General features: G+C 42.5%; 1 protein-coding gene across 1 annotated transcript; it reads right to left on the minus strand.

Annotated features, from left to right (window-relative positions):
- Positions 1–1,559: 1,559 nt before the first annotated feature.
- On the minus strand, positions 1,560–27,874 carry NDUFA12 (NADH:ubiquinone oxidoreductase subunit A12). The gene is made up of 4 exons (XM_075933476.1): positions 27,693–27,874; positions 22,528–22,610; positions 19,761–19,848; positions 1,560–1,824 (listed from the first exon to the last, which is right to left on the minus strand). Exons 1-4 carry the CDS (start codon positions 27,812–27,814, stop codon positions 1,644–1,646), a joined length of 474 nt encoding a protein of 157 aa, XP_075789591.1. The 5' UTR covers positions 27,815–27,874; the 3' UTR covers positions 1,560–1,643.

Below are 27,874 nucleotides of genomic sequence, written 5' to 3' on the forward strand. Positions count from 1 at the left end.
CCATTCATGACAGCCCCATGCCACAGTGGGGACTGAGAGCTCTTCCCAGGAGCAAGTGCTCATCCAGTCCTGGGGCCACAACGTGGACCTTGTCGCCACTGAGACAAAGCATAAAGTAAGACAAGCCAATAGGAGGCTGCAGGCAGACCCTAATTCTGTTTGAAGGCACTATACCTGCTAATAAGCCAAAGACTTCCTAAGAGACTGACCACATTTTTCTTTGTTTTACTCTAATTCTCCCTCCCTTTGCCTCGCTGCTATGAAAAGTATGACACAACCTGTATCTGCTAGTTCAATTGCCATTTGGTGGTGAAATGTCAGGGACTGTACAGTTGTCCTCTTGCTGGTGAATGCATCATTTGTTAGCCCTGGTCTACGCCAGGGAGTTATTTCAAAACAACAAGCAGAGCGTCCACAATAACACACACAACAACAGGCTGGTTATTTTGAAATCTGTACTCCTGCTTTCCTTGGGGAATAAGCTTACTTCAAAATAGTTATTTTGGGAGTTAATTCTAATGTAGTTATTTCAAAATAAATTTTCTAGTATAGAGGTGCCTTTAAGCATTTCATAGTTAATTTTCAGTCCTATGACTATAAGGGTGTTAACTGACCATTTCATTTTGACTATTTTCCTGCAACATGTTAATGCCTTATGCTTAACAATCCATTCCACCTTTCCTTTAGCTGTGATATTGCAATTACCTTTTCCAGATCTGTAGAAGAGCTTTGTGGAGCTCAAAAGCTTCTTTTTCACCCAAAGAAGTTGGTCTAATCAGACACATTACCTCACCCACATCGTGTGTCTCATAACTTGGGATCAACACAGCTACAACACTGCAAACAATATTCCACGTATAAGCAGACAATAATGGGGGACATCATGTAATGACTACTAATGTATATAGAAACATTGGAACAAATTTTCAAAAGCAGTCAGTAAAGACCTAGTCCAAAAAACCTGCATTGCGTACACATTTGTGGATACAGAAATGTAAGTTGCAAACTGAGTGTTTGCATATGAAAATTTGCCTAATTCAGCCCATTTTCTCTTCCTGATGAACTTCTACCATACATATTGCTATAGAAATTTTAAAATATTTTATATTATATGCTATAGCATTATATGCCTATGTATATGGGCACATGAATATGGACACACACAGATATGTATAATACTAAACAATATTTTAAGACAGGAGTTCCTAGAAATGAGTCCTGGGAGCACTACTTAAATATACTATTGGGAATGGTCCATTATTACTTATCCTGCTCCATTACATTACTTATATGTTTAGCCTCATAGGAACACTCTCTTATTTCAAATCTGGATGTATGAAGATGAAAAATGACTGTCATAGCAACATTTAGATATAATACATGCTAGCAAAGTAAGGTTTATTTAAAAACCACAAAGAGGAAAAAGCACACTAAACTATCTAATAAATATGATATTTGAATAAAGATAACACTATGTTCTTTACTTGGTTTCTCACTCACACTCTTTTTAACACTTCCTACTTTTGTTTGCAAAAATGTTTAATTCCAATAAAAACAAATAACTTTGTCAGAGGCTTTTATTTTAAACCAACAAAACAATGCATGTACAGTTTACAATGAGAACTTAGTTTCAGGCTTTTTAATTATTTCTTAGCCATCGTGGGTGGGATCCACTCTTGTATCTTTTTACGTGTTGTAGAGTAAGGGACATACTGCCCAGCAGTGCCACTCAGATTGAATCTGTGGTTCTCCCAAATGAATTTATGAGCAACAGGTGGATGAGTAGTTGGAGGATCTTCAGTTATACAGTGAAGCCAGCGATGCCTGAAGAGAAAAAAATATATATATACTGGTTATTAAAAAGTTTTTATATTATTTCCTATAATTAATCCTTTTGCTTAATTGAAAGGGTTTTTCTCTGACGCTTTTTAGTATCTGGCTTTAAAACCTGAGTTCCAAAAATAAAAGCCAGATACTAAAAAGCTATTTCCAAGTACCTTCTATTAGAATTCATTTATCCATCTCTTTTTGCACATCCTTATTTCTTTTAATATAAACTAAAAATAATAAATGTTTGGTAGAAACAGCTAAACAGCATTTAAAAACAGAATTACATCATCTCCCTTTAAACCTCTACCTATGTTGTGATGCCTACAGAACTCTTGATTAAGGAGATGGGGTGCAGTGTCAGCTGCTTACTCCACAGTCGATAACTGTCTCAGTGTTCCTGGCCTGCCCCCCATCTGAAACCCCACTTTAGATGATAATCGGTTTTGGGTAAAAGCCATCTTTTTGTTCTATGTTTGCACAATGCCTGACACAATGGGACCCTTGCCTCAAGGAAGTCAGTAGAAATAAAAACAAAGTATTTGGAGGAGATTTTACAGAGCTCAAGTATCAAAAGACTATGTACAAACTATGGTATTTGAATAACTGATTACAGTGCCATGTACAAAGCCTTCTTTATTTTTCAAGTACAGCAATAAGAAGTTTTGAGGTAACAGGATAATGATTTGATGTAAACACAACCCATCCACATAAATACTTGACTGCACAATGTGATTAGCATAAAAAAAAGACTACTTACTGTACAGCAGTGGGTCTCTAACCCTTTTGGGCATTCCAAGATCTATCCTACTCATCCCCAAAGACCCGCGCCTTCTCACTCCATTTACCCTCTCTCTCTCTCACTCACTTTCAGTGAACCGGGGGGGGGGGGGGGGGGGCAGGGGTTTGGATGAAGGAGGGTTTGAGGGTACAAGTTCTGAGAGGGAGTTTGGGTGTTGGAGGGGAAACATAAGTGGATAGAGGGTACTGGCTCAGAGAGAGACCAGGGCTGGTGTACGGATGCCAGAAGCGTTGTTCATTGTTGGCTCTAAGAGGACAGTCTGCTCTGGGGCAGTGGGTATGGCGTGCGAGAGGGAGTACATGAAGTGGTACCAGACCATTTGTTGTTTTTTAAATCCTACTGTTTGTATTAATAAACACAAGTGTGTTTATCAGTCTGGCTCCAGTGTAAATAATTGTTACCTGGCGGGGGCCCCAGTTTAATCAATTAGCTGGTTAACTGAGATTGTTCCCCATGTGCTTAGGCCACTGATGCCCACCTTCTTGCACTCTAGGGCTCTCCATCACCCTGTCCTGCAGGGCCAGATCCCCTGTCTCCCTCCAGACAGCACAGAGTTGGGGTTACCATTCCCTTGCAGAGCAATACAGACACTGAACTACTTCTGCTCTGGGTGAACGCAGTTCAAGGGTTCAGCACCCAGGAAATCAATCCCCAAATGAGACGAAACACCTCCCTCTCCCCCCAAAATAAGTCTTTCTTGAGTAAAACTTTTACACAGAGAAAGACTTATTTATCAGGTAAGTTCCTTTTGTTATTGAAAAATATGCACAGTGGTTGTTCCCCCGCCAACAATTATTTACACTGGAGCCAGACTGATAAACACACTTGTGTTTATTAATACAAACAGTAGGATTTAAAAAACAACAAATAGTCTGGTAGCACTTTATAGACTAACAAAACATGTAGATGGTATCAGGGGCTTTCATGGGTACAACCCACTTCTTCAGATGAATGGAGTATTAGAAGTCCAGTTCCAAAATAAATAGGAGATGAGGGAGAGAAGGAAGGGGAAAAAAATGTGAATTAGAGTGTTCATGTTACATGAAGCCGATAGAGAAGGTACTAATACTAATTGTTCTTAAGCACTCATTGTTTAGTTGGTTAAGTCATTAGGATGTGGAAGGTAGATAAAGATACTAAATACAAAGAAAATGCATGGTATAGGAAGATGAAGGCCTAAAACATAAGCCCATGGTCTGAGGCCTAGCTAACAATGGACAAAACATGGCTAACAAAGCAAAGCTAAGCTGTGAACAAGAGGCAGGCCCCAGCTCACAGAACTTGGCACAAGCAGGGCTGAGAGTGCAAAACACTAATTGGTAATAGGCCCAGGTGCAGAACAATAACTGGTACTGATCATAAGTGGAAAGCACATGACATCACTAGCTCATTAAAAAAAGACGTTGGTACCCACTCCTCACAGATACAGACTCAGGTTCTGGAAAGGGCCTAAAATGACAGCCTGATGGATAGAGATGATCTAATAAACCACGAGGTACAGGGTGATGGGTGATATCTAAGTAGTGTCAGAGGAGGGTAACCAATGATGCCAGCAGTGAGGTGTGACTTGTTGTACCTGTATATGAGGGGGACAGCCTTGGAATGACCTAGGGGGCAGTGGAAATTTCTCACTGAGTCATTCCATTGTGGCAAGTACATATGTGTAGTGGTTCAGTAGAGTCTACTGACAGCTATTACTGTACTTCGCTCTATAACAAACCTGGCCTGGCACCTTTGATCCTTATCTGGTTTGTGGTTTTTGGGGCCTCTCTTGGTGTCTGCTCTGGAGACTAAGTGCACAAGTTGACATGCACACATCACTGAGCACACACACAAGCAGCCTTCTGGTTATCATCAACGGAGCCAGAGACCTGTGAGGACACTCCGGCAGTAAATCCTGATTGGCCCTTCTTGAATAACTACACATGGCTCATTCTAATTCACTAAGAAACTTGTTGCATCCTGATTCTTACCCTAAAGAGCAGTTTTTATTTCAGACGTAATCCTCAAGTCAAAGATGATCTTGTACTCTGACTTGGATCTCCAGCCCTCTAAAGTTCCTTTTAGAATGTGCTAGGCAGTTTTAAAAGGCAGCCAAAGATAAAGGACTGACAGACTCTTCCCCATGCGGGAATCTTCTGTTTGACACCCCTCTTCCCCCTTTCCATGGAAAAACACTGGCTTTAAAATAAATTCAGTACCAGGTGGTATGGTCACAAGTCTTTCTATCACCAACCACTTTATAGACCAGGGATACTTAACATGAGGCCCACGGCCCATTTGTTTGTGGCCTACAGTGTGGTTTGGGTTTACGCGGGGCTCAACACGTGGCCTGTGGGTGGGATTGTTTGAACATGGCCTCCACTGGGAATATGCTCCACAACTGCAAGGTGTCTCCCAGGTGGGGTGAGTACTGAAAGATGCAACTGGACAGGATGGCTGGAACAGACAGGTACAGGGTATTGGTGTCGGGAGCGCCAGGGCATTGTGGGAAATCCTAGCTGTTAAGCCTGAGAAGTGCTGACTAGCTCTCACTGACCACGTTCAGGTCTGGTGCCGCAGCTTAAAGTTTAATCTTTTGTATTCATGCCCATCAGTGTGAAAGGAGCTATTTGCATATATTTGCATGTATATGCAACCACACTTAAGTTGCAGTCCTCAGCATGTGCTGAGAGAATCACTGTGGCCCCCAGGGCTCCCAACTTCCAGCTGACCCTGGGTAAATGCCGTGTGGAACCTGAGTACAGCTGTATGTGGAGTTCCGCATTCCTCCTTTGAATCCCTCCCCTCCATCTCTATCCCTCCCTTGCTGGGGCTCTTGTACATTTCAAAGGAGGAATGCAGAAGTGCCTAACGACTAGTTGAGTAGTCAGTGGAAATTCCATCAACTACTCGACTAGTCAATTAACCGATATTTAACATTCTTACCTCGCACTCTGCATAGCCAGCAGGAGGGTTGCTCCCAGGAACAGCAGCAAGAGGGAGCAAGTGGAGGAGGTGCATCTATATACACAGGCTGTGTGCGCTCTGCTCATTAGCAAGCCTGCCTTACTGAGAGAGATTGCATTCAAATAAGAGAATCTCCAGGGTCAACCAGTTGATTGATCGGTGGTGACCACTGCTGAACAGTAAGGTATGTTCTTTGCAGTGTGTAGTCTGTATACATAGTCCACTGCTGGTGATCATGTGTGTCCAGAGCACATGCATCAAGAAACTTTCTAGGTAATATACTCACCCCACAGGCACTAGGAGACCATCGTGTTCTCCTGCTCTCAGCAAGAGAATGAAGGCCTGCACCAGAACTCCAGGAGACCTCTGATGAGCCTGTCATTGAGATATGGAAATACCTGGGCACCTGTCCCTCTGAAGTATGCTGCCTCTGCTGCCAGGCATTTCATAAATATTCTGGATGTGGCTAAGAGCCCAAATGGCAAAACTTGGTAATGATAATGATAGTCCTATTGCTAATCTTAGGAAATGTTTGGTGGTCCGGTATAACAACGTGGAAACATGCATCCTGGAGATTGAGGGTAGCATATTAGAGCTTCTGGTTTAGAGATGGGATGATGCATACCAGGGACATCAACTTGAACCTCCCTATTCCTGTCCCCAACATCTTTAAACTTGAACATCTATTTTCATACTTTGTCATAATTGTACTTATTACATTTAGAATTAACAGTCACTCTGGCAATCTTTCTGGTGTGGAATTAATGAAGTTTTGCCAGTCAGCTCTCCACTTGACCTTAATACGAAATGTTTTCTGTTCCAGTTCAAAAAAAAAAAAAATCTACAGACTTCTGTCACACTGATAGTAATTAGCAACTTAGCCACTGCTATTTCTCTTCACGCAGCAGTACAAAAAGGATCACACTATGAGAGAGAGGAAAAGCAGCATTTACATAATTGACTTCATCTCCCTGTAGGGCTCTCTCATCTGTGGGGCATGCTTCTCAGCCAAGAGTCTGTCTTTTTGGTCAAACTGATTTTAGGACTTAATTTTAAATATACCAGCTAGATTTTAATGTATCCTATTAAAGATACATTTTTAGCAAAATTAGTTAGGACTTATCTAAAATGTCAGAAGCTTATTCTTAACTAAAGAGTCCAAATGGAGATAAGAAATTGCTATAGGAATAAATGTTGGCTAGGTTTGACTGGAAAATTCTTTAAATTTCCAGTAAATGTACAATAAACAGTATCCTCATTTCTAAATGTAATTGTTATTTGAATACAAAACTGAAGGGGAAATGAATTTTATTTTTAAAAATAAAACAATATTAGGCTATTACTTGTCATTGTTTATTTTAAATGCAGAAACTGGTTCTTAAGGAAAAAACACCCACTTAAACGTTATACTGCTGTCTGAAAGTTCTGTATGCTCAAAAGTTAACTGACACCTATTACCAGGGCTCGCGCTGCTCGGCGAGCCCCACTCGCCAGCCGCGTGGTTCTGTGCATGCACAGATTGCTCTGCGCTGGCTCTTCTGGGGTGTAATCTACTCGCCATGGACGAGTAGATTACATTGTTTGTCGAGCCCTGCCTATTATTACTATAGCCATCAGAGAAAAAGCCTTTTTTCCTAGTTTGTGAATTTTATATGGTCACTGCCAAGCTCTGGGTTCAAAGCAGTCAAGTTGGGGGTTAAAGCTATAAAGAACAGGTATAAGGGTTGAAGCTGACCGCAGGATTGGGACGAGGCTGAGGGCTGTGCTGAAACAGACTAGAGACAAGTCATGGGTCAGAACCAAGATCACAGTCTGAAGACTAGCCAAATCAGGATTTGTCAGGATCAAAATGCATGTCAATCTGAGGGGTCAGCAGCAGGATGAAAGGCTGGAGGAGATCAATAACAGAGTTAGCACATGGTTCGAGTAAGGCATGAGTAACATTGAACAAATTCTGGGCAAGGCTAGGGCAGGAACTGGCTCAACAGCAAGCTGGAAGCCTAGGGAGTTTAATACTAGTCAGCAAGACTAACTTGCAGCTCTGGTAGGGTCAGAGAAATACCAGTGCCAAAGACTCATCTAATCCAGACCCTTCCCAGCGATAGGTTAGTGCATGCCTGAAAGGTGAGTCACTGCAGGTTCTGTTGGAGAACATAAGAACGGTCATAAGAGATCAGATCAAAGGTCCATCTAGCCCAGTATCCTGTCTCTTGTAGTGGCCAATGCCGGCTGCTCCAGAGGGAAAAAATAGAACAGGCAATCAACAAGGTATCCATCCCATATTGCTCATTCCCAGCTTCCGGAAAACAGGCTACGGACAAAGTCCTGGCCCTTCCTGGCGAATAGCCATTGACGCACCTATTCTCCATGGACAAAGCTAGTTCTTTTTAGAACCCTGTTATAGTCTTGGCCTTCACAATATCAAGTCATGGCACCTACTGAGGTTCTGGGGGAATGGGCAGGCGCAAGCCCATCTATATCTAATGATTGCTTCCCACGACCTAAGAGGAGGAGTTACAGGACCCAGGTCTTACATAAATTCAGGAGACAACAAATAAGAACACAGGAATGGAAGTGAAAGTCACAGGGTCAAAAGGAGGAACCCAGAGGAGACCACCAAGCAGAGAACTCCGGACAGAACCCACTGTACTCTGAAGACATCCATGCAGCCAGCAGACACAGTCCAAAGGAACTCTGCCTGGAGATGTGACTTCAGGGAGAATCAGAAACAGACCTGTCACAGAGCACCTCCCCACCCAATTTCCTTGGCTAGCAGCAGGAGGAAGTTGATGAGGTAATCTTGTGACTTTGTGAGGTCATGGATGGGGTGTGCATGGATCAGGAGGGGTAGGGAGAAGTGCAGCCGGAACCGGAGGTGATGTTTCTGGAGGAGTTGGAAAAGGGACTGCAGCCTGGTGCACCCAATGTAGATATGGAGCAAGTGTTTGGAGAAGATTGTGAGCTGTGCTCACAGCTTTGTGAAGGAGCCACAACTTATATTCATGGTAGGCAGCTGAGTGAGTAGCCCTGATATTGCTGCATGTTTGCTTCACTCCTTTAAGCAAACTTTGATTTGCTGGTTATCTATATAGTGAATTTGTTTCTGCCTAGAAGAAAGCACTCTCAGTAACATCAACAAGGAAGCTGAACAGAACACACAGTTTAAAGGATACTTTTCAGAAAGTAGGAATTTTTGAAGTTAGTCAACTTACAGTTTTATAAACAGTAGGATAAACAAGCAAGGTGCTGAATTTCATTTTGTTTTTTCCTTCTGCCATATTTCACTTATATGAACTTTTGGACATAGTTAATTAGCTGGTATGGAATAAAATACCACATTGTCATTTCAGCATTTTATCATGAACAGATAAAGAGGGGAAGAAAAACAAACAAAAAGGACTCCTCCATTCTTTCTGGAATCACAAGCAAAATAATTGTGCCCAGGTATGGCAGATCATAAACGTATGTCACAGGAAAGATGCTATTAGGGTTTCATCTGTTAGATCTTCAGAATCAGTACCTTTCAGAATATTTTATATTTTCATTTTTTCAACAAACTAAGCTTTTCAGCTCTGCTTACCATGGTAAGTGTACAGTCATCTTAGAAGTCATGCTAATTTTAACCTAATATGATGAGTAATAACCCATATTTTTCACTTTATTTACTTTTTGTATCTAATAGTCATTTTCCCTTCTTTTTTTGGGGGGAACAGCTTTTTGGGAGTTTTGCAAAGCCACATGTGAAAAAGTGATCCATTTTTGTTAAGCGTTTAAAGATATTATAACCAAACACTGTAGCTTTCCTTTGAAACCTATACACAACTCCAAAATGACACACCATTTTGTTTATGGAGGACTAATTTTGTTGTCTCAAGTACGGCTTTTACTTCAATGGTATCCCTTAGGCTAATCTGTGGAAAAAGTGGATAGGAACCCACCTTGTGTATTTTGGCAGACCTGTCCTCAGCAGTCCTCTCGTAATCTTTTGAAACACAAAAGTTTTGCATACTCTGTTCCCAGAAGCTCAAGGAAAGAGCTTTAGGAACTACTATGGATAAGAAGAATTTAAGGACTCTGAACCTCAGGAGTAGACAGACTTTTGTGCAAACTGTTTCCTGATTGATTTTCTATTGGAAGCTATATAAAAGGACCCAGAAATGACTGATTACTTTAAACCTGAATTTAAAATTGATAAGTTATATGGGGAGAGAAATACAGGAGGGCAAACAGAAACTTTTGAAAAACTAAGTCAGCTCCCTGAAACATACTAAAGATAAGCAGTATAGAGCAGAGCACTCTGGGGCTAATCAAGTCTCTAATCCAGGGGTGGGGAACCTCAAGCTCGGGGACCGAATACAGCGCCTGGCTTGTCTTGATCTGGCCTTCTAAGGCTAAGGGACCACCCGTGCATTGGGGAGCCTGTGCTGGCACTGCTGCCCCCCTCAATACCCCACTACAGGGCTGGAGCGTCAGTGGGGAATGTCTTTCTCTTCAGTCCGGGGCCAGATCAGTGAGGGCTTGTGGATTTTTTTTCCCCCTTCTCATTTGTATACAGCCCCCAACTGATTTTTTCATGGGTCAGTGGCCCATGAGCCAAAAAAAGTTCCCCACCCGTGCTCTAGACCTCTATTTTTTAGATGAATGATGGTTGACAAACAGATTCTAATTTGAGGAGCTAAAAATAGTCAGGATTCCCCCAAATCAGGTAACACTTACGTGCTTTTAAATTGTAAATATTAAAAATGAAAGATAGTACAAACTGAAGCCACAGGAAATTAAAGCCAAGTATGCAACATACAAGTGATCAAACAGGAATTAAAACTACGTAACACCATAGCTAATATAGAATTTGTAACTGCAAAGCTGAAATACCACCTGCAATGGTTCCAAAGATCATGCCATTTTTTCCTCAAGAAATTAAATAAAATTAACAATGGTGGGGCATTTAATGCATTTCTGCATTAAGATAAAAGACAAGCTAGTTGCTTACTGAAGCCAATATGTGAATCATTTACAGTACATTAATAAAGCTGAATTATTGTAATGGAGAGCAAATCAGGGCCTTGCTGTAATTTTTGACTACCATGTAAGGGGGTAAAAGATCATCTCCAATTGCTCGGTTTTTTTGTACAATTATAGGAGAAAACAGAGAAATGAAACTAATGCCGGAGTCATTTTTGGTAGGGTTACTTAATGACAACTTCTGTCTGCATTAACTTCTTATTCTCACAGTGTTTCCATTTTCCTTTCACTTCTGTTGTGCTGGCACAAGATACTACTCTATTGTAGAGTAATAGGGTGGTAACCATGACAGTTAATAAGTCTGCAAAAGGGTCAGATTCAGTCAAAGTATGTAGTTTACTGTGGACTTGTGAATAGGAATTGCAGAGTTTCATCCATTCGGGGGGTGGGGGTGATCTTATTTTGACATCTCCCGCATTCCTTGCTTTATTATTTTTGGGAAGACACCAGCCACAACAATTTTACAGGAAAGTAGCAACTCCTCATTTTTCTGAAGTGAGAGTTTCATTAGAAGTTTGAGGAGTTGGAATAAGAGTACAGATAGGCTCATACTGAAGGTATTTTACAAAGAATTAATCCAGGGGCAAGGGGGGAGAGAGAGAGAGAGTGGGAAAAGAGGAGGTAGCTAAAGGGTCTTTGAGATGTGAGGTCCCTACTTAGAGTCCAAACATTGTGGGGCTTATGGCCACCATGTATCAGAGCAATTTTACAGCAGTGTTTGTTGACCCATATGTGTACTGTGTACCACCCTTGTGTCTATAGCAGAGTTGTCAATTTTTGATGGGGGGCCATGCCAAGATTCTGCACTTCTCCAGATCCAGAGGAGCCAGTCAAAGTGGCTCAGGCACCTGATGATGTTGCCCCATGGAAAGTTTCCTTTAGAACTCTACTGAGAACATCCCATTAGGTGATGGCCCTGAGGACAATTCAGGATACACTGTAGGGAATATATCTTCTGGCTAGCCTGCAAACACTTAGAATCCCTTGCAGGAACTGGAACATGTTGCGAAGGAAATGGGAAGTATAGTCCTCCCTACTCTCAATGCTGCTGCCACAATCATCATCAGGAAAAAAAGAAGCATAAAGGAAAATGAAGACAATGACTACTGTGACTGGAGATGGAGACACCACATCTATTGGTGGGAGGAAGGCATTGAGAGCTGCTAAACAGACCTTTATGGAGCTGTGGAAGAAACCTAATGTTTTGAGATGGAGGCAGTAGTCCGTATGATAGGAATGGATATAGTGCCAAGTAAGTATTGGTATCAGTGAGCCCAGGTGGTGAATCTTTTCCATTTTGCTTGATAATGTCCCCTTGTGGAGGCTTGCTTGCTTTGCATGAGGATATTACACACTGGGAAGAAATATGCCATGTTTATGTGCAAGCCTCGTCCACATACAAAGCTGAGAGACAGAGCAGACCCAGGGAGAGGAAAGGGTGGATAGAGGTGCAGGGGTGGCAGTGCAAGTTTTATATAGAGAAATACGGAGGGGCATTTGTGCTGAGAGAATGACAAAAGCCCTCTGTGAAAACCCTGGGGGCCTGCTGTTGTGCTGAAGGGGAGGTCATGCAACTGGTAATAGGAGCTTTCTACTGAGAAGGGAAGGAATTTCCTGTGAAGTTTATATTAGTGTTGAAGCAGGCATCTTTCCTGTCAAGAGCTGCAAACCAAGAGCTGCAAACCAAGCTTCTGAAGAAGAGAGACAGGATAACCAAGAGGAACGTCACTGTTTGGAATTTAAATTTCCTGATGAATCTGTTGAGTAGTCTAAAGTCTGGAATAGGACAGTATCCATGTTCCTAGTTGGGGGGGGGGGGGGGGGGGGGGGGGGGGGAGAACCAGCTCAATGGTGCCTTTGACAAGAAAAGTGCTTCTTGTTGGAGGAGGCTGTGATAGGAAGAGTCATCATGGGAAGGAGAGGACTTCTATGGAGTACCCTGATGGATAATCTCCAGTATCTAATGGTGCATGGTAATCATGCCCCAATTACGGGCAAACAAGGCAAAATGACCCCAAAGATTATATCAGCAGTAAGGGAGAGGTATGAGGAAGTTCACAATTCCCAATCCACGAGTCAAATTCACTGCTTAGACTGGAGTTGCAGAAGAGTTTAATAGGCAGAAGATGATTAATGGGGTTGTTGGATCACTGATAGTAGCAGGACGGCTCCTGAAGGGCATGGGTTGTAAGGTGGATGGGGGCGTGAGAATGGCAGTGGAAGCATGGCTGCTGGTGGCAGTGCCCCAGGGCTGGGGTATAACTGCCAAAATTAATATAGCACTACTTGATAGAGCAACTGAGAGCATACTAGAAAAGGTACAATGCCAAGAATCTCCCATTAAAATGGAAGTACTGAGCTTTAGCAGCTAAACACCAATAAGACTTAAGGTCTTCTGGTGATTTGCAGAAAGCGATTTCAGAACTCATTAAAGAAATCAAACAACCAACTGATATTTACACACTTTTAAAAAAATAAGTTAGATATACCAATTAACATTCAGACATGCCCGTATATTTAAATAAGAAAAACCAACCCATCTAAATGAAACAATTGAAATCACATTTTGAAATGAATCAAATGTGTGCCTAGCCTGTTTTTCTTAATTGATCCTTTTCTGGAATGTATTTAGACTATTTTAGTTTTTATCATACTTTGCTGGTACAACTGTGATAATCGGATGTGCCTGTTAGTTGATTAGTCAAATTAGTTGATTAATCCCACGGAGATAATTTAGATTAGTATCAGAATCACAATTTTGGATTTCATTACAGTTTACACCAGTGGTCCCCCAACATGGTGCTCACGGGTGCCATGGCGCCTGCCGGGGCATTTATGTGTGCCCGCCGAATCATCTGGGCCAGCCCCGCCCCAGGCGCGAGGTGCGTGGGTGGCGCCGGCCCCGGCACATGTGAGGTATTGGCCCCGGGGCACGTAGGTGGTCCCGCCCCCGAGTGCATGCATGGCCCCGCCCCCAGACGCCCGGCAGCCCCTAAAGGGAACCACTGGCTTATGCAGACTTGTAATACATGAAAAGAATCAAATCTTTTGTACAACTGAAGTATAAAATTCATATAAATATCATGCAAGTAGTCAAACATTAAATAAATATATGCATTACATGGAAGGAAAAGTGTACACATTTAAGCTAAATATGCTGACAGTAGCTGAACTGGAAATATATTGATCTATCACATCAGCAGCTAAGTACAGAAAATATCATTGGTCATCCAAGACAAGATCATGCTGCCTGTATCTAGGAAGAGAGATGTGTTGACATTAGGCAGCAATACACTATGGTGTACTTTTTTGCCTAGAGAGCCTCATCCTCCCTGACTAAATTGACCTTGTTATCTCTAGCCTTACTCTTGATTGGAACTCTTTTCTTATGCCTGTATATTTATACCTACCTCTGGAATTTCCACCACATGCATCTGACAAACTGGGTCTTTGCCTATGAAAGCTTATGCTCCAATACATCTGTTAGTCTATAAGGTGTCACAGGACTCCTTGTCATTCTTGCAGATTCAGACTAACACGGCCTACAGAAGATGCAATCTGTACTTGCCTAAAGAGAATGCAATCTCAGCTAATGAAAAGGCAATTGGAGTGACAAGGAGCAACACACTGACTTGGGATGAAGGAGATGTAAAGCCTAAAAAACACAGAAAGATTATTTCTACACCCCCAAAAAATATTGCACATGCTAATTAGGTCTATGGATAAGGAAACTACTAAGCATAATACAGTAAAACTCCATTAGTCTGGCATCCAATGCTCTGGGACCATCAGGAACCCGGAAGTGCTGGGGCAGCCGGACAGGCTTCCTCCATTCAGCTGCTGCTGAAACTGACCAGCAGTGGCTGAATCAGGGACACCTGGGGCAGAGCCTGACTATCGTAAGGGGGGTTATGAAGGGTCTGGGGTGGTATCCCCTCCCACCCCACTCCAGAACCCTCATAGCCCCTCCTTCTAATAGTCCGGCATATCTGACAATCCGGCACCCTCTGGGTCCTAAAGGTGCCGGATTATCGGAAGTTTACATAGGATTGCCTAATACAGTAATGACAAAAATTCATACATAAAGAGACACTTAAAAAGTATTTTCTCTTACTACCTTTTCCAGAAATATAGAGCTCTATATTTCAACTAGTTCAGCACACCAAAATATGCCCTCAATTGAAAGTGAATTTTTTTTGTAAAAATTAAAGCATTAAAATTATGAGTGAAGTTAGTGATTGTGAAAAAGTGAGCAACAGATGGCACAGACTTCAAACCAGTTTGGTATCAGCATGTAGTCACGAAAATTCCCTACACAGCTCGGCCACTACATTTTAGTACTGGTCTGCAATTTTCTAGTTACTCACTCAGAAGCATCTCTTTCAACAGAGACTGACAGTCATGTCTAATTAATTATGCAGTGTTTTTTGTGTGAAATGCACAAATGGGGACTGGGACAAGACTATCAAATTCATTTTCTTCTGATCCATTACCTAAGCAATTATGCAATCTAGCCCTCTGGCACAAAAAGTTCTCATTTCAGAGCAGATTTAATATAAGTATAAAAGTTCAAAGCTGCTGTACCAATACAAGTTCCACCTGAAATGGGAAGTTTCAGAGCATATATCACAGAGGAAACTAAGACATTTATACCTGTACGTCCATTGGAAACAATTACTAGAATAAATTTGTTTTCAGGTTTCTCTAATAGGAATCCATAAAGAACAACATGTTCGATTCTGGCTGTCGTAAGGAACCTTGGTGTCATCTCATTTTATTTCATCCAGATGTCATCTCATTTTATTCAAGACTACTGGTTGAACCTCACTAGTCCAGCATCCTCAGGATCTGACCGGTGATAAACCAGAGAATTTGCCGAACCACAGGAGGTCAATATTGTCTAGCCGCATTACCAACACTTCTACTGCTTACTGGGCTCTTTAAAGACATTTAGGCATAAATCAGAGCTAAACAACAGCACAGATCACTGAGAGCCAGGACTCATAACTGTAAACAAACTTTATGAGACTGCAGAAAACTTGGCCACATCATAAAAAGTGGACATTTGGCTAACTAAAATTATGCCAGACCATGGATGTTGCCAGAACAGAGAGTTTCAACCTGTACAAACATTGGTTCTTTGTACTCTTTAATATGTGGAAAACAATACAGGCGACCCCTGTCTTGCAACGCGATTGGTTCCTCGGAAAGCGTGGCAAGTCAGGGGCGTCGTAATTCGAACCCTCACTGACGATAGGAGTCGTGAGCTGTTGTAAATGCTGGCCGAGGACACAAGTAGGAGGTTTTCAGCGCCTTCCACACTTTAAAAAAATAGTTGTAAGTGTGTATGGTGGGGGGGTTTGTCACAACTCAGGCGGTTGCAACTCAGGGGTTTCCTGTATGCATTATTTCAGTACTGAAGTAATAAGAAAAACAAAAAGTCATGTAAGCACGTAAGGATGACTCCTCTCAGACAGATGACACTGAAAAGGTAAGAAAGCTGAATATTTGAGAGGAAAGAGCACCACACATCTGGTGGTACAATTATATAGGAGAGATTGCTAGAGAAGGGAAAACCTATATTCCAGACTAGTTCTCATAACAAGTATTTTTGCTCTGCTGCAAGTGAAATAGATGAAGTATAACACAGAGCAGTACTATCACTCCCAGAAAACTCAGCAATGAATTTTCTCAGTCCTGTTCTCCTGGTAAGTCTCACCATATCACTATGGTCAAGGGCACTACTGAGCCCACAGTGAACAAACTTAGCTTTAGTTTCTCCTTCCTTGCACAGCTGCTTATAAGGTCTATTTAGTGAGAATAAAGATGACTACCATTGGGAATGCCAGTTCAGACACAGCACTGCTGGGTTAAGGCCAGTCCGGTGCTAGTTCAGACCTGGGGATTACAGGGATTGACAGGCAATGCAAAGATTTGACCCAAATAATATTTTCTGAGAACTGTATTTCCCAGTAGGAGAATAGAGCCCCGATCCCGCATTGTCATCTGCAAGAGCAGTTTTCCTTACGTAGGCCATGATTCTGTATTGTGCTCTATGTAGAATCAGCAATCATTTCATAAGAACAGCCACACTGGGTCGACCAAAGGTCCATATAGTCCAGTATCCTGTCTGCTGATAGTGGCCAATACCAGATGCCTCGGAGCTAATCCTCATGTGATCCCTCCCGTCACCCACCTCCAGAGAAACAGAGGCTAGGGATATCATTGCTACCCATCCTGGCTAATAGCCATTGATGGAACTAACCTCCGTGAATCTATCTGGCTCTTTTTTGAACCCTGTTAAAGTTCTAGCCTTCACTGCATCCTCTGGCAAGGAGTTCCACAGGTTAATTGTGCTCTGAGTGAAGACAAACTTCCTTTTGTTTGTTTTAAACCTGCTGACTATTAATTTCATTTGGTGACCCCTACTTCTTATATTGTGGAAGTAAATAACTTTTCCTTATTCACTTTTTCCATACCAGTCATGATTTTATAGACCTCTATCATATCACCCCAGTCTCCTCTTTTCTAAGCTGAAGAGTCCAAGTCTTTCTAATCTCTCTTCATATGGGACTCATTCCAAACCCCTAATAATTTTTGCTGCCCTTTTCTGAATATTTCACTTAATATGAGGCAGTGAACTGATGACTGGAGGCATAATGCCTTAAGTAGCAAGGGCAGAGCTTCAGAATCCTCTCTTTTTTCCCCTTTGGGGAGGAAAGTGGAAGAGAGTCTTCAACAAAGCTGCCTTCAGAACCAAAAGGATTAGTACACCCAACAATGTAAAATGCACACCAGTAAATAGACAAATGAGAAATACCAAAATTTGTGCTAGCAGTAAAGAATTTATTAAACAGGATTACCAAGAGTGGCCAAGAACTGATTTATGCACTGACAAAAACCACACCTTTGGGCCCATTTTTCAAACCAACTATAGGATTTGTAAGAGAAGACTTCAACATGCAGAAAAATGCTCATATTTGCAAATCCTTAAAAAAAAATCTTCCATTTATGAAGTAGCTGATCAGAAATGTCTCAGTTTGTAGACTGAATGACGTATCCTGAAATGTTGATTTAACTATTTTGTATTAAATGCAAAACCCTACATTAGTACAGTACTGTGCAATGTTATGGTGAAAATTTGCATTTCGAGACTTGTGTTAAGGTTCCAATACAAATATTAACTCAAAACACACTGGGCATAATAAGGTAAGCATACAAGTTAAACACGGTCACTAGTATTTTAAAACACTTCATACATACTGACTGAATTAATATTGCTTATTTGAACTTTCACTTTTCCCAACTTTGCATTTTCCAATTTGCACACACATAAATGCAAGCATTTACACAGTGCAGATAACTCTTCTTAAATGTTACTTTAAGATGGAAGAAAAGTTGTGTCACTACGTTTTCCATTACTTCAGTAAAGGTATAAAGCTGTATTTGTGGACATAACCATTTACACAAAACTCAAATCATGCTGGAATACTCCAGATCAGTGTTCTGGTATTTTGGGAGAGAGCTAGAATGGCACCCTGGCACTTTTGCCAGTCCTGGTCCAGGCAGTTCCTTTACCTTACCAGCTACAGAACATTCTCTGAGCTGTTAGGTGATCAGGACGGACCGGGGCGCTCAGTGGCAAGAAAACGGAGGGCACCAGGGATACTGGAGCCAGGACAATACAGGTGAGAGACGGCTGGAGCCATAATGAGCCTGGGGCAGAGATGGAGCTAGACAGCAGAGTTCCCAGCAGGGAGATAAGGTTTAAAACTTAAGTTATTTGCCTGGAGGCCCCAACCAGTAGTAGGGTCCATGTTGTGTTACGTGTTTTACAGAGTGAAAAGAGCCATTCTTGCCCACTGACTGTCAGTTCAAGAAGGCATTTAACAAGTTAGTCCCTGCACTGTTGAGGCCTCCCACATGGGCAGCTTCATGTACCTTAGCCAACTCCCCCATCCCCTCCAGAATTCAATGTTCTGTATGGGCTCCAGGGTCTGCCTTTATGGAGCAGTTTGGTGGATTGGGGCTTGAAGGCAGGTCTCAGTATGCCCACTTGCACTATTGACTAGGAATGTCAGGTAGTGTGTAATTGCATCAAATTTTAGTGGTTACACAACTATTCCATAGTCCCCAGGGATGGACTGGCATCCAGTGCGCCCCCAACCCTACTCCCAGGGAGCCCCTCCCTGCCAACCCATACTACCACCTCTCTATCAGGGGCAGCAATGTGGGGTGGCAGGCAGGAGACGGACCACAAGGGGAGCCAGTTTAAAAAAAAGCTCCCCGCACACACTGGGTCCGCCTGCTGCCTCTGTATCAGAGGCAGAAGTGTGTGGTGGCATCAGCCCCTGTCCCTGGGGGCCCAAATTCCCCACTGACAGAGGCTGATCTGTGGCAGCTGCCCCTGTTCATGGTGGGCCCAGGCTCGCCGCAGTCAGAGGCTGCTCCATGGGATGTTGGAGCAGTCTGTCTGTGGAGAGCTCAGACCCCCTGTGGAGAGTGATTGCTTGCCGTGGCAAGCTCAGGCCCACTGCAGAGAAGCTGCTTTAAGGCAGGCTCTCCTGCCCTCTCCCCACTGCTGCCTCCGATAGAGGCTCCACACATGTACCAGCTCCCGCGCCGCCCCTCCTTGCTACCTGTGATACAGAGGCAGCAAGGGAGGGGAATGTGTGTAGTCAACAGGCTTGGAAGCCTGGGCTTATCGATTAATCGTGCAGCCGTTTACACTGACATCCCTACTGTTAACTCTGTGTCACTTTCAGTTATCACTAGTTATTTCAATTTTAATCACATGTGCCTCATGATAATCCTTGTTCTCACAGGCACCATAACCTTGCTTGTTTGGGGATCCATAATTCTGGAGGGGTAAGACAACTGGAGACATGGCTGAGTGCATGGACAGCCTTTTTCTAAAGAAACATTTCCCTTGAAACTCAGTGCCACTCCCTTTGTGCTCTGAAACCCATAAACTATGTTATTTTCTAACAATAAAAATCTAGCCAGAAGGACTTTCAGCCTCTACAGGAAGGCAGAGTCCAGGACAACTATGCTGTCTTGAGGTAAGGTTTATCTCCATCGGCTTTCTAAGAATTTATGTAGAATAAATTGCAACATGTAATCACATGACACAAAATTAAAATTAAACTAGTTAGTTTACCATTCTGGTGGCACCATGCTTCCATCCACGTCCCAGAACGTATTTTTGCCATTCATTTCTGTAGTATAGTCAACCCATCTATGTCGACCTTAAATTTGACAAACACCGAATTATAATTTTTCCAAAATAAAAAAAGATTATAGTTAAAAACTCAATAGCACACAACTCCAATTCATCAGAGACAGTATTCTGCTCAGTGGCATCACTGCTTTTTACAAAGCACAGCATATGCACAGATGAGTTCTAGACTAACTTGAAGTGTCATGATAGATATGGACACCGCAATTGGAGTTTCACACAAAGATAAAAGTTCATTTCTGATAGAGTATGGTATAAATTTTTCTCTTATTCCTTCAGGTTTCCCATGCCAATAAATAGCATAGTCCTTCTCCCTTATAAAGCCTGTGTCTGAGAACCTGGTTTCTGAAGGAGCTGTAGTATCAATTAGGGATGTAAAAAGTCATTTATAAAAAGTTAACTGAGTGACTACTAAAAAAAACCTTAGCTTAGCAGTTACATGTGCTGTGGGCTCTGTAGTATAAAGCGTAGCCCTTCGTACTGCACGGAGCATGTGGTGAGCACTCCCACTGCCCTCAGATCTGCATGTAGCATGGAGTGTGGCACGCTGGCAGCAATTCAAAGGGGCCCGGGGCGCCAGCTTCCGCCGCTGCAGCAGTGACTGGGAGCTCCGGGCCCCTTTGAATTGCCAGGCCCTGGAGCAACTGACTCCTTTGCCTCACCCCTACTGGCAGAAGTAAAATGCAGGACTATGTAGCACTTTAAAGACTAACAAGATGGTTTATTAGATGATGAGCTTTCGTGGGCCAGACCCACTTCCTCAGATCAAATAGTGGAAGAAAATAGTCACAACCATATACATGGACTGCCTCTGTGGGTCCTCAGTGCTTCCACTCCCTGTAGAAGGCCACAACATCCAGGCTACAGCATTGCTATCTGCTGCTATCTTTGTGCCAGCAAGTTTGCAGGTTACAGCCAGCAAAGACATAGCCAAGCGCTTTCTTCCCTGGCTGCAGCTCCACAAACTGGTCATCCATTTATTGGCAACTGCTAGATAATGGCATCCCCTACATCTCCTACGACATTCAAAAAGGGAACCCAGCCACCATGAAATTAAGCTACTTACTGCTTTTTTTGGTGGTGGGGAGTGTCTCAGTAGAACAATGGGATAGAATTATGAGGAAAGCGAGTGGGGCATATGATCCCATTCTTGTGGGCCTCCTGAGACCAGAGAACCAGTCTTCTCCAAAACCCTTAGGGAGCTCATCAAAAACCACTCAACTTCTAAAAACCTCCGTATGCAAAAGTCCTAAAACCCCCTATTTTGGCTTCTTTTGGGAAGAAGATCCTACCAAGGCTGTGCGTGGGAAGACAATCAGACTACTTGCAATCAAGGAAGCTCCTTAAACCTCTTGGGTATTTAAGAGACTGATGCTTGCAAAAACTGGTTAAAGCGACTGGGACTTTTCAGTTTAGAAAAGAGGAGACTAAGGGGGGATATGATAGAGGTTTATAAAATCATGAGTGGTGTGGAGAGGGCCGATAATGAAAAGTTATTTATTAGTTCCCTAAATAGAAGAACTAGAGGACACCAAATGAAATTAATGGGGAGCAGATTTAAAACTAATAAAAGAAAGTTCTTCTTCACACAGCGTGTAGTCAACCTGTGGAACTCCTTGCCAGAGGAGGCTGTGAAGGCTAGGACTATAATAGAGTTTAAAGAGAAGCTAGATAATTTCATGGAGGTTAGGTCCATAAAAGGCTATTAGCCAGGGGATAAAATGGTGTCCTTGGCCTCTGTCTGTCAGAGGCTGGAGAGGGATGGCAGGAGACAAATCGCTTGATCATTGTCTTCAGTCCACCCTCTCTGGAGCACCTGGTGCTGGCCACTGTCGGTAGACAGGATACTGGGCTAGATGGACCTTTGGTCTGACCCAGTACGGCCATTATTATGCCCCTCCCTCCCACAAGCCTCCTAAAGTAAAACATTTCCCTAATGAGTCTTAGGTAAGTGGAACCCTAACTCCTACGCCTCTAGCTTCCCTTCTTAGAATGGGTTCAAAGAGGTATGCAAGCACCTAGATCTGCTTGGTGGTGGTGAGAGAGAAAGAGACCGGGTAGCATCCTGCTGTGTGTCATGAGAGCCATGCCAGGGCACTGCAGGTATGTCTGAGCACCTCTTCTCTAAGGCAAGCAGCTGCAGCAGCCTGTGAGGCAGCTGGGAAGGGTAAGGAAGGAGAGGAGAGAATTTACCCTCCGGATTTAGCTCCTCAGGGTCACCTGGGTCACAGTGTCTTTTTTGCAACTACAACCTATAAGCTGTTTGTCTTGGTGTTGACCCTCTGAGTTTATTGGGGTTAGCAGCAGGAAGGCAGGAGGCTGGGTGACTGAGGGAGGAGGGGCAGCAGGACACACAGTGTTATTCTGCAGGGAAAGTTTTTATATTTATCGTGAGAAAATTTTTTAATGGGAATGCTGTATTTAATGGTAAATTCCCACTAACAAGACATGAAATGTTCCCAGTTAAGATTAAATAAGAACTCTAACCAATTTAAAACAACACAAATTCACTATTAAGGTACTCCAATTAGCTTAAATCTGCCCATTATGATAAATTAGTAAGAGTGGACCCTAAAACACATACAAATCATGTGTAAGGAAACCTTACAATATATTTCATTTCCATTTCACCAGCAAAATCTAAATAAACTATATGAAGTTACTAGGATATTCAGTTTAACAAGCTTACCAAAAAAATACCGTTTGTCTTCATAGTATTTATTTCCATATTTGTCAACACCTACTAGGGCACCAGTTTTCAAATCGTTGACCCTGTGAATTCCCAAGACACAGGCATTTCAGTTAGAAGGAATTACAAACAACACTGTCTTCTTAGAACAAAGTAAAATTACAATTAAGTGAATTTAGAACGTGCATTTATATAATACCTTTAAAATCAAAGGAACCCAAAGCACATCAACACCACAAACTGATGCTTCACAGGATCTAGCCTGTAGTCTATTTCATGAGTAGTCTTTAACCATAGAAATAGTCCCACTGACTTCCTTAGGAAGAGTCAAAATTAAGTTTTTTTGTGGGACTGGTTCCCTATTGAGATTTTTCTTTACTCTCTATTATAATGTAGCGAACTCTGACACAATGCAACCATTACACAGCAAAAAAGGAATACTACAAAACATTTAAGAGGACATGAGAAATACTGTATCTATCTGAAGTTGTAAGGATTGTAGGAGAGTCTAAATATATCAAAGACACGAGGGTTCAAGTTCCATGTCTTCTGAAAGAAACCATGGGATTTTTAATGTCTGTGACTGGCAGAGATGTTGATTTCAATTCTCATCAAGTACAGTACACAGTACTTAAGTGAATGCAGGACTTGCATATTACTCAGATCAAAATAAAAAATAGGGATGTTAGCAAACTTATTTTTGTAAACATGTAAATGTTCCCTAAGTCACGGGATTCTGTCCCAAGAGAGCTAAATAGACAAAGCACAAGACTTGAGAGGAGCACTCAAGAGACCAGAGAAGAGTCAGGTATAAAGCTAGCCTTCTAGCCGTGACACTAGCTACCGTCTGGAAAGAGGCATTTTCTCCTGTTGTATTTCATGGACAGCTTCTGCTTACCACAAAAACTGTATTCCTTTCTATAGCATCTGGAAGGAGCCAGGTTTATAAAAGTCAACTTCCTTCAAACAACCCCGAATAACTTCAATTTTCCATAAAGTTTCTGGACATTAGGGCACAATGACCCACTATGGCAGCTAGAAATGACAGGGCAATAAGTAGGGTATCATGACCTGCATCAGAAGAGGGGACAGTCTGATGCTTTCCCACTCTTTAGGTGTATCAGGAAATCCCTCTACTATGCTTCCCCAGAATGCAAAGGAGGGATGTATATCTATAGCCTGACAAAAGCGACGAGGAGTCCTGTGGCACCTTATAGACTAACTGAAGTGTAGGAGCATAAGCTTTCGTGGGCAAAGACCCACTTCGTCAGATGCATGTAGTGGAAATTTCCAGAGGCAGGAATAAATATGCAGGCCAGGATCAGGCTGGAGATGACCAGGTGGATCCAATCAAGGAGGATGAGGCCCACTTCTAGCAGCTGATCTGGAGGTGTGAATTCCAAGAGAACAGAAGCTGCTTTTGTAGTTAGCAAGCCATTCCAAGACTGTGGACCCATCTCTACATGCATCTGACGAAGTGGGTCTTTGCCCACGAAAGCTTATGCTCCTACACTTCAGTTAGTCTATAAGGTGCCACAGGACTCCTCGTCGCTTTTGCAGATTCAGACTAACACGGCTACCCCTCTGATACTTATAGCCTGACAGAATCTATCCACAGCTTAGGGTTGTTTTTAAAAAATATTTTACAATATGATTCTTGACTTGATTAGGACTGCTACCCTTCCTCCCTGAAGGAGGAAGGCTTCCCTTTGTGGTGGTGATGTGTATACAAATCTAGAGGAAACAACATGTCTGTTGCCTAGTCTTTGCTGCACTGATCTGCCCTGCTGTGCACAGTGAAGGAGAGCAGGGGAAATGGTGCCAATCTTATTTTTCATTTATTTCACCTTTTTAAATCTGTCCCTATAATTGTGCTTCAAAGGGAGAGCAAAATTAGCTCAGAGATTAGAAATATTTTCACACCTATGGTTAGCAATCTTGTCCTCAAAGAAGATGGGTTTATTAGCCTCCCTTTCCCCACTTGGATATTCTTAACTTGGGGCTCAAGAATGAGCTCCACAGACAGTCTATCCCCCTCTATAGCATGGGATTCACTTGGGCCAGACAGGCCTGTTTCCTCTGGCAGTCCTAGTCTACTATATGAATAGGGACCCCAGTGAAGAAAGGGGGCCCCTTGTAGTGGTGGGTGCAGGAGGGAGCAATGCCCAAAGAGGCCTTATTGAAACACTCTTTGGTTTTATCAGCATCCCACTGGCCTGGAATGGCAAACTGCGTTAGACAATTGCCTAATTCAAACAGTGCTGAAGCCAATATGGGAATTCTTTGTTAAGACAAGGTATAATAAAGAGGAATTGTTCATAGAACTAAAAATAGCTTGGGTACCAGTGATCATGAGTTGATCACATTTATAACGCGTACACAGAATCAAGTACAGATCTGAAACATATATACTTGATGCTTTAGCAGGGCCAGTTTCACAAAGCTGAAAATGATTATCAGCCAAACACTTGGAAGAACGAGTCACTTGTAAGGAAGAATTTAATCAGAAAAATGCAAATGATAATTAGGAATCATTTAGGAACACCTTACTAAATGCTCAAAAAGGCACAATCCCATAACCGAGGAAAGAAGGCTGTGTTGATTTAGGGTAGTGTGATGATGTGGCCAAAAAAGCTATGCAGTTCTGGAATGCATAAACAAGAAAACCTCCAGTAGGAGCAGAGTGCTTATTTCACCTCCACATTAGGCACTGGTGCCAATGCTGCTGGGATATATTATGGCTCGTTCTGGTGCCCAGAAATCAAGAAGGATATACATAAATTGGAGAGGGTACAAATAAGTGTAAGAAAAAAAATTAAAGATCAGAAAACCTGCTTGTGATAAATAAATGAGCTCTAAGTCTAACTTAACAAAAAAAGGTTAAGATATGACTTTATTACAGTCTACAAGTATCTTAATGGGGACCAAATATTTAATAATTGACTCTTCAACCTAGCAGACAAAGGTGTAACATGATCCAATGGCCAGAGGTTGACTCTAAACAAATTTAGGTTGGAAATAGGATGTACATTTTTAACATGGACAGTAATTAATTATTGGGACAATTTACTAAGGGACACGATAGACTCTCCATCACAACAAACCCGAGCCATTCTTTTTAGGTGACAAATCTGAGGTTTTATTAGAGGAGGTTTTGGAACTAATAAACTGAACAATATCAAGTCACCTGGACTAGATGGCATTCACCCAAGAGTTCTGAAAGAACTCAAATGTGAAATTGCAGAACTAACAACTTTGGTTTCTAACCTATCCTTTAAATCAGCTTCTGTAACAAATGACTTGACAACCAAACAATGTTAAGAATCAATTAAAAAGGGATAGAAAATAAAAACAAAGACTATCTTATTGCCTCTATATAAATCCATGGTACGCTCACATCTTGAATACTGCAAGGAGATGTGGTCTCTTCATCTAATACTGAGAGAGAGAGGGAGAGAGACAGACATTGGAAAAAGTTCAGAAAAGAGCAACAAAAATTATTAGGGGTTTGGAATGGCTGCCACATGATGAGAGATTAATAAAACTGTGACTTTTCAGCATAGAAAAGAAGAGACTAAGGAGAGATATGATAGAGATCTATAAAATCATGACCAGTATGGAGAAAGTAAATAAGAAAAAGTTGTTTACTTGCTCCTATAACACAAGAACCAAATGAAATTAAGAGGTAGCAGATTTAAAACAACAAAAAAAAGGAAGTATTTCTTCACACACCACAAGTCAACCCATGGAACTCCTTGCCAGAGGATGTTGTAAAGATCAAGACTTTAACAATGCTCAAGAAATAGATACATTCATGGATGATATGCTCATCAATGGCTATTAGCTAGGTTGTGCAGAAATAGTGTCCCTAGCCTGTTTGTCAGAAACTGGGAACAGATGACAGGAGATGGATCGCTTGATGATTACCTGTTCTGTTCATTCTCTCTAGGGTACCTGGGATTGGCCTCTATTAGAACATAGGATACTGGGCTAGATGTACCTTTTGTGTGACCCAGTATAGCCACTCTCATGTTCTTTATGTAACAATTTTTAAATCAAGATAGATAAGATCTTTTAGAAAAACATCCTAAGAATTATTTTGAGGAAGTTCTATAGCCTGCGTTATATAGTAGGTCAGACTACATCTTCATAATGGTTCCTTCTGACGTTGGGCTCTATAACTGCTGTTGGAAAGGATCTTGAGTGGTAATCTAGTCCAGTGTTTCTCAACCTCTTTTTATAAAGTACCCCCTTATAATTTTTTTTAAGTACCCGCAGTATCTAATTTTTAGAAACACATTTTTTTCCCTTCGACCACTGCAACACATTTGTTTAAACAACTTAATCATAGCTGGGCGGGCCATGAAATTTTTGGGTTTAAAAATACAAGAACAAAACACCATAAAACTTAAGACAAAAATTCAGCTTTGTCCAAATTTCAGTTGTGTTGACGTCCCCCCCCCCCAAACTTTTCTCAGGTTCCTCTACCACTGGCTGAGTCCTCATCTAGTCCAGTCCCTTGCACTCAAGGCAGGACTGAGTATTACTTATATTGTAACAAATTAAGAGAGTTACAAGTCTTCTCATCTTGTATCAGAAAAACACTGAACGCTCACCACTAATTTTAGTCCATTTATATGATCCAAACCAGGTTCTTATGAGTATACTTGTATTACTTGAAATAATGCAAAATATTTCAAGAAAGCAATAGCTTGAAAGAAATTTCTTCAGTAAGAAAGGCTCTTGGGACTGATTCCCACTAAAAACAACAGTAACAAGCAAATACTAACAAACCACATCAGGCCTTTTAGCGAAGGGTCTCTCAGCCCTCCGCGGACCATCAAACAAGACTGGACACACTCTGAGAGCGGCATGATCGCAGTTACCTCTCTCACTGCCTAGCAAATCTACCGGCGGCCGGTGCCGCGGGGCCGAGCAAGTCGTTGCCAATACTTGTTTCCACCCGAGAGCAGAGCAGCGTCCCGCCGCAGCCTGACGCCAAAGGGAGTCAACCCCAAGCCCGGCGCCCCCCAGAGCTGGGCCAGCCCGCGCGCCTGGGCAGCCGAGGTCGGGGCTCCCTGTCCCAAGGTCACGGCCGATCCCGGGGGGGGGGGGGGGTGTCGCCAGCCGGGCCCAGGCGCGCGAGGAGGCGGGACGCTCCGTACCTGAGCAGCTGCCAGAAGGCGCCGCGGAGGCCGCCGTGGCCCCCGAGCTGCTGCAGCGCGCGGCGCAGCACCCGCACGTACTCCGCCATCTTGGCAGCCGGGCGCCCCCGCAACCGGCACATCCGGGCAACCTGCTTTCCGCCGCGGGCCCACAGCGCCGCCTGTCGCGCGACTTCACGTCC

This window comes from Pelodiscus sinensis, chromosome 1 (assembly GCF_049634645.1).
Source record: "Pelodiscus sinensis isolate JC-2024 chromosome 1, ASM4963464v1, whole genome shotgun sequence".
NCBI classification, from domain to species: Eukaryota; Metazoa; Chordata; order Testudines; family Trionychidae; genus Pelodiscus; species Pelodiscus sinensis.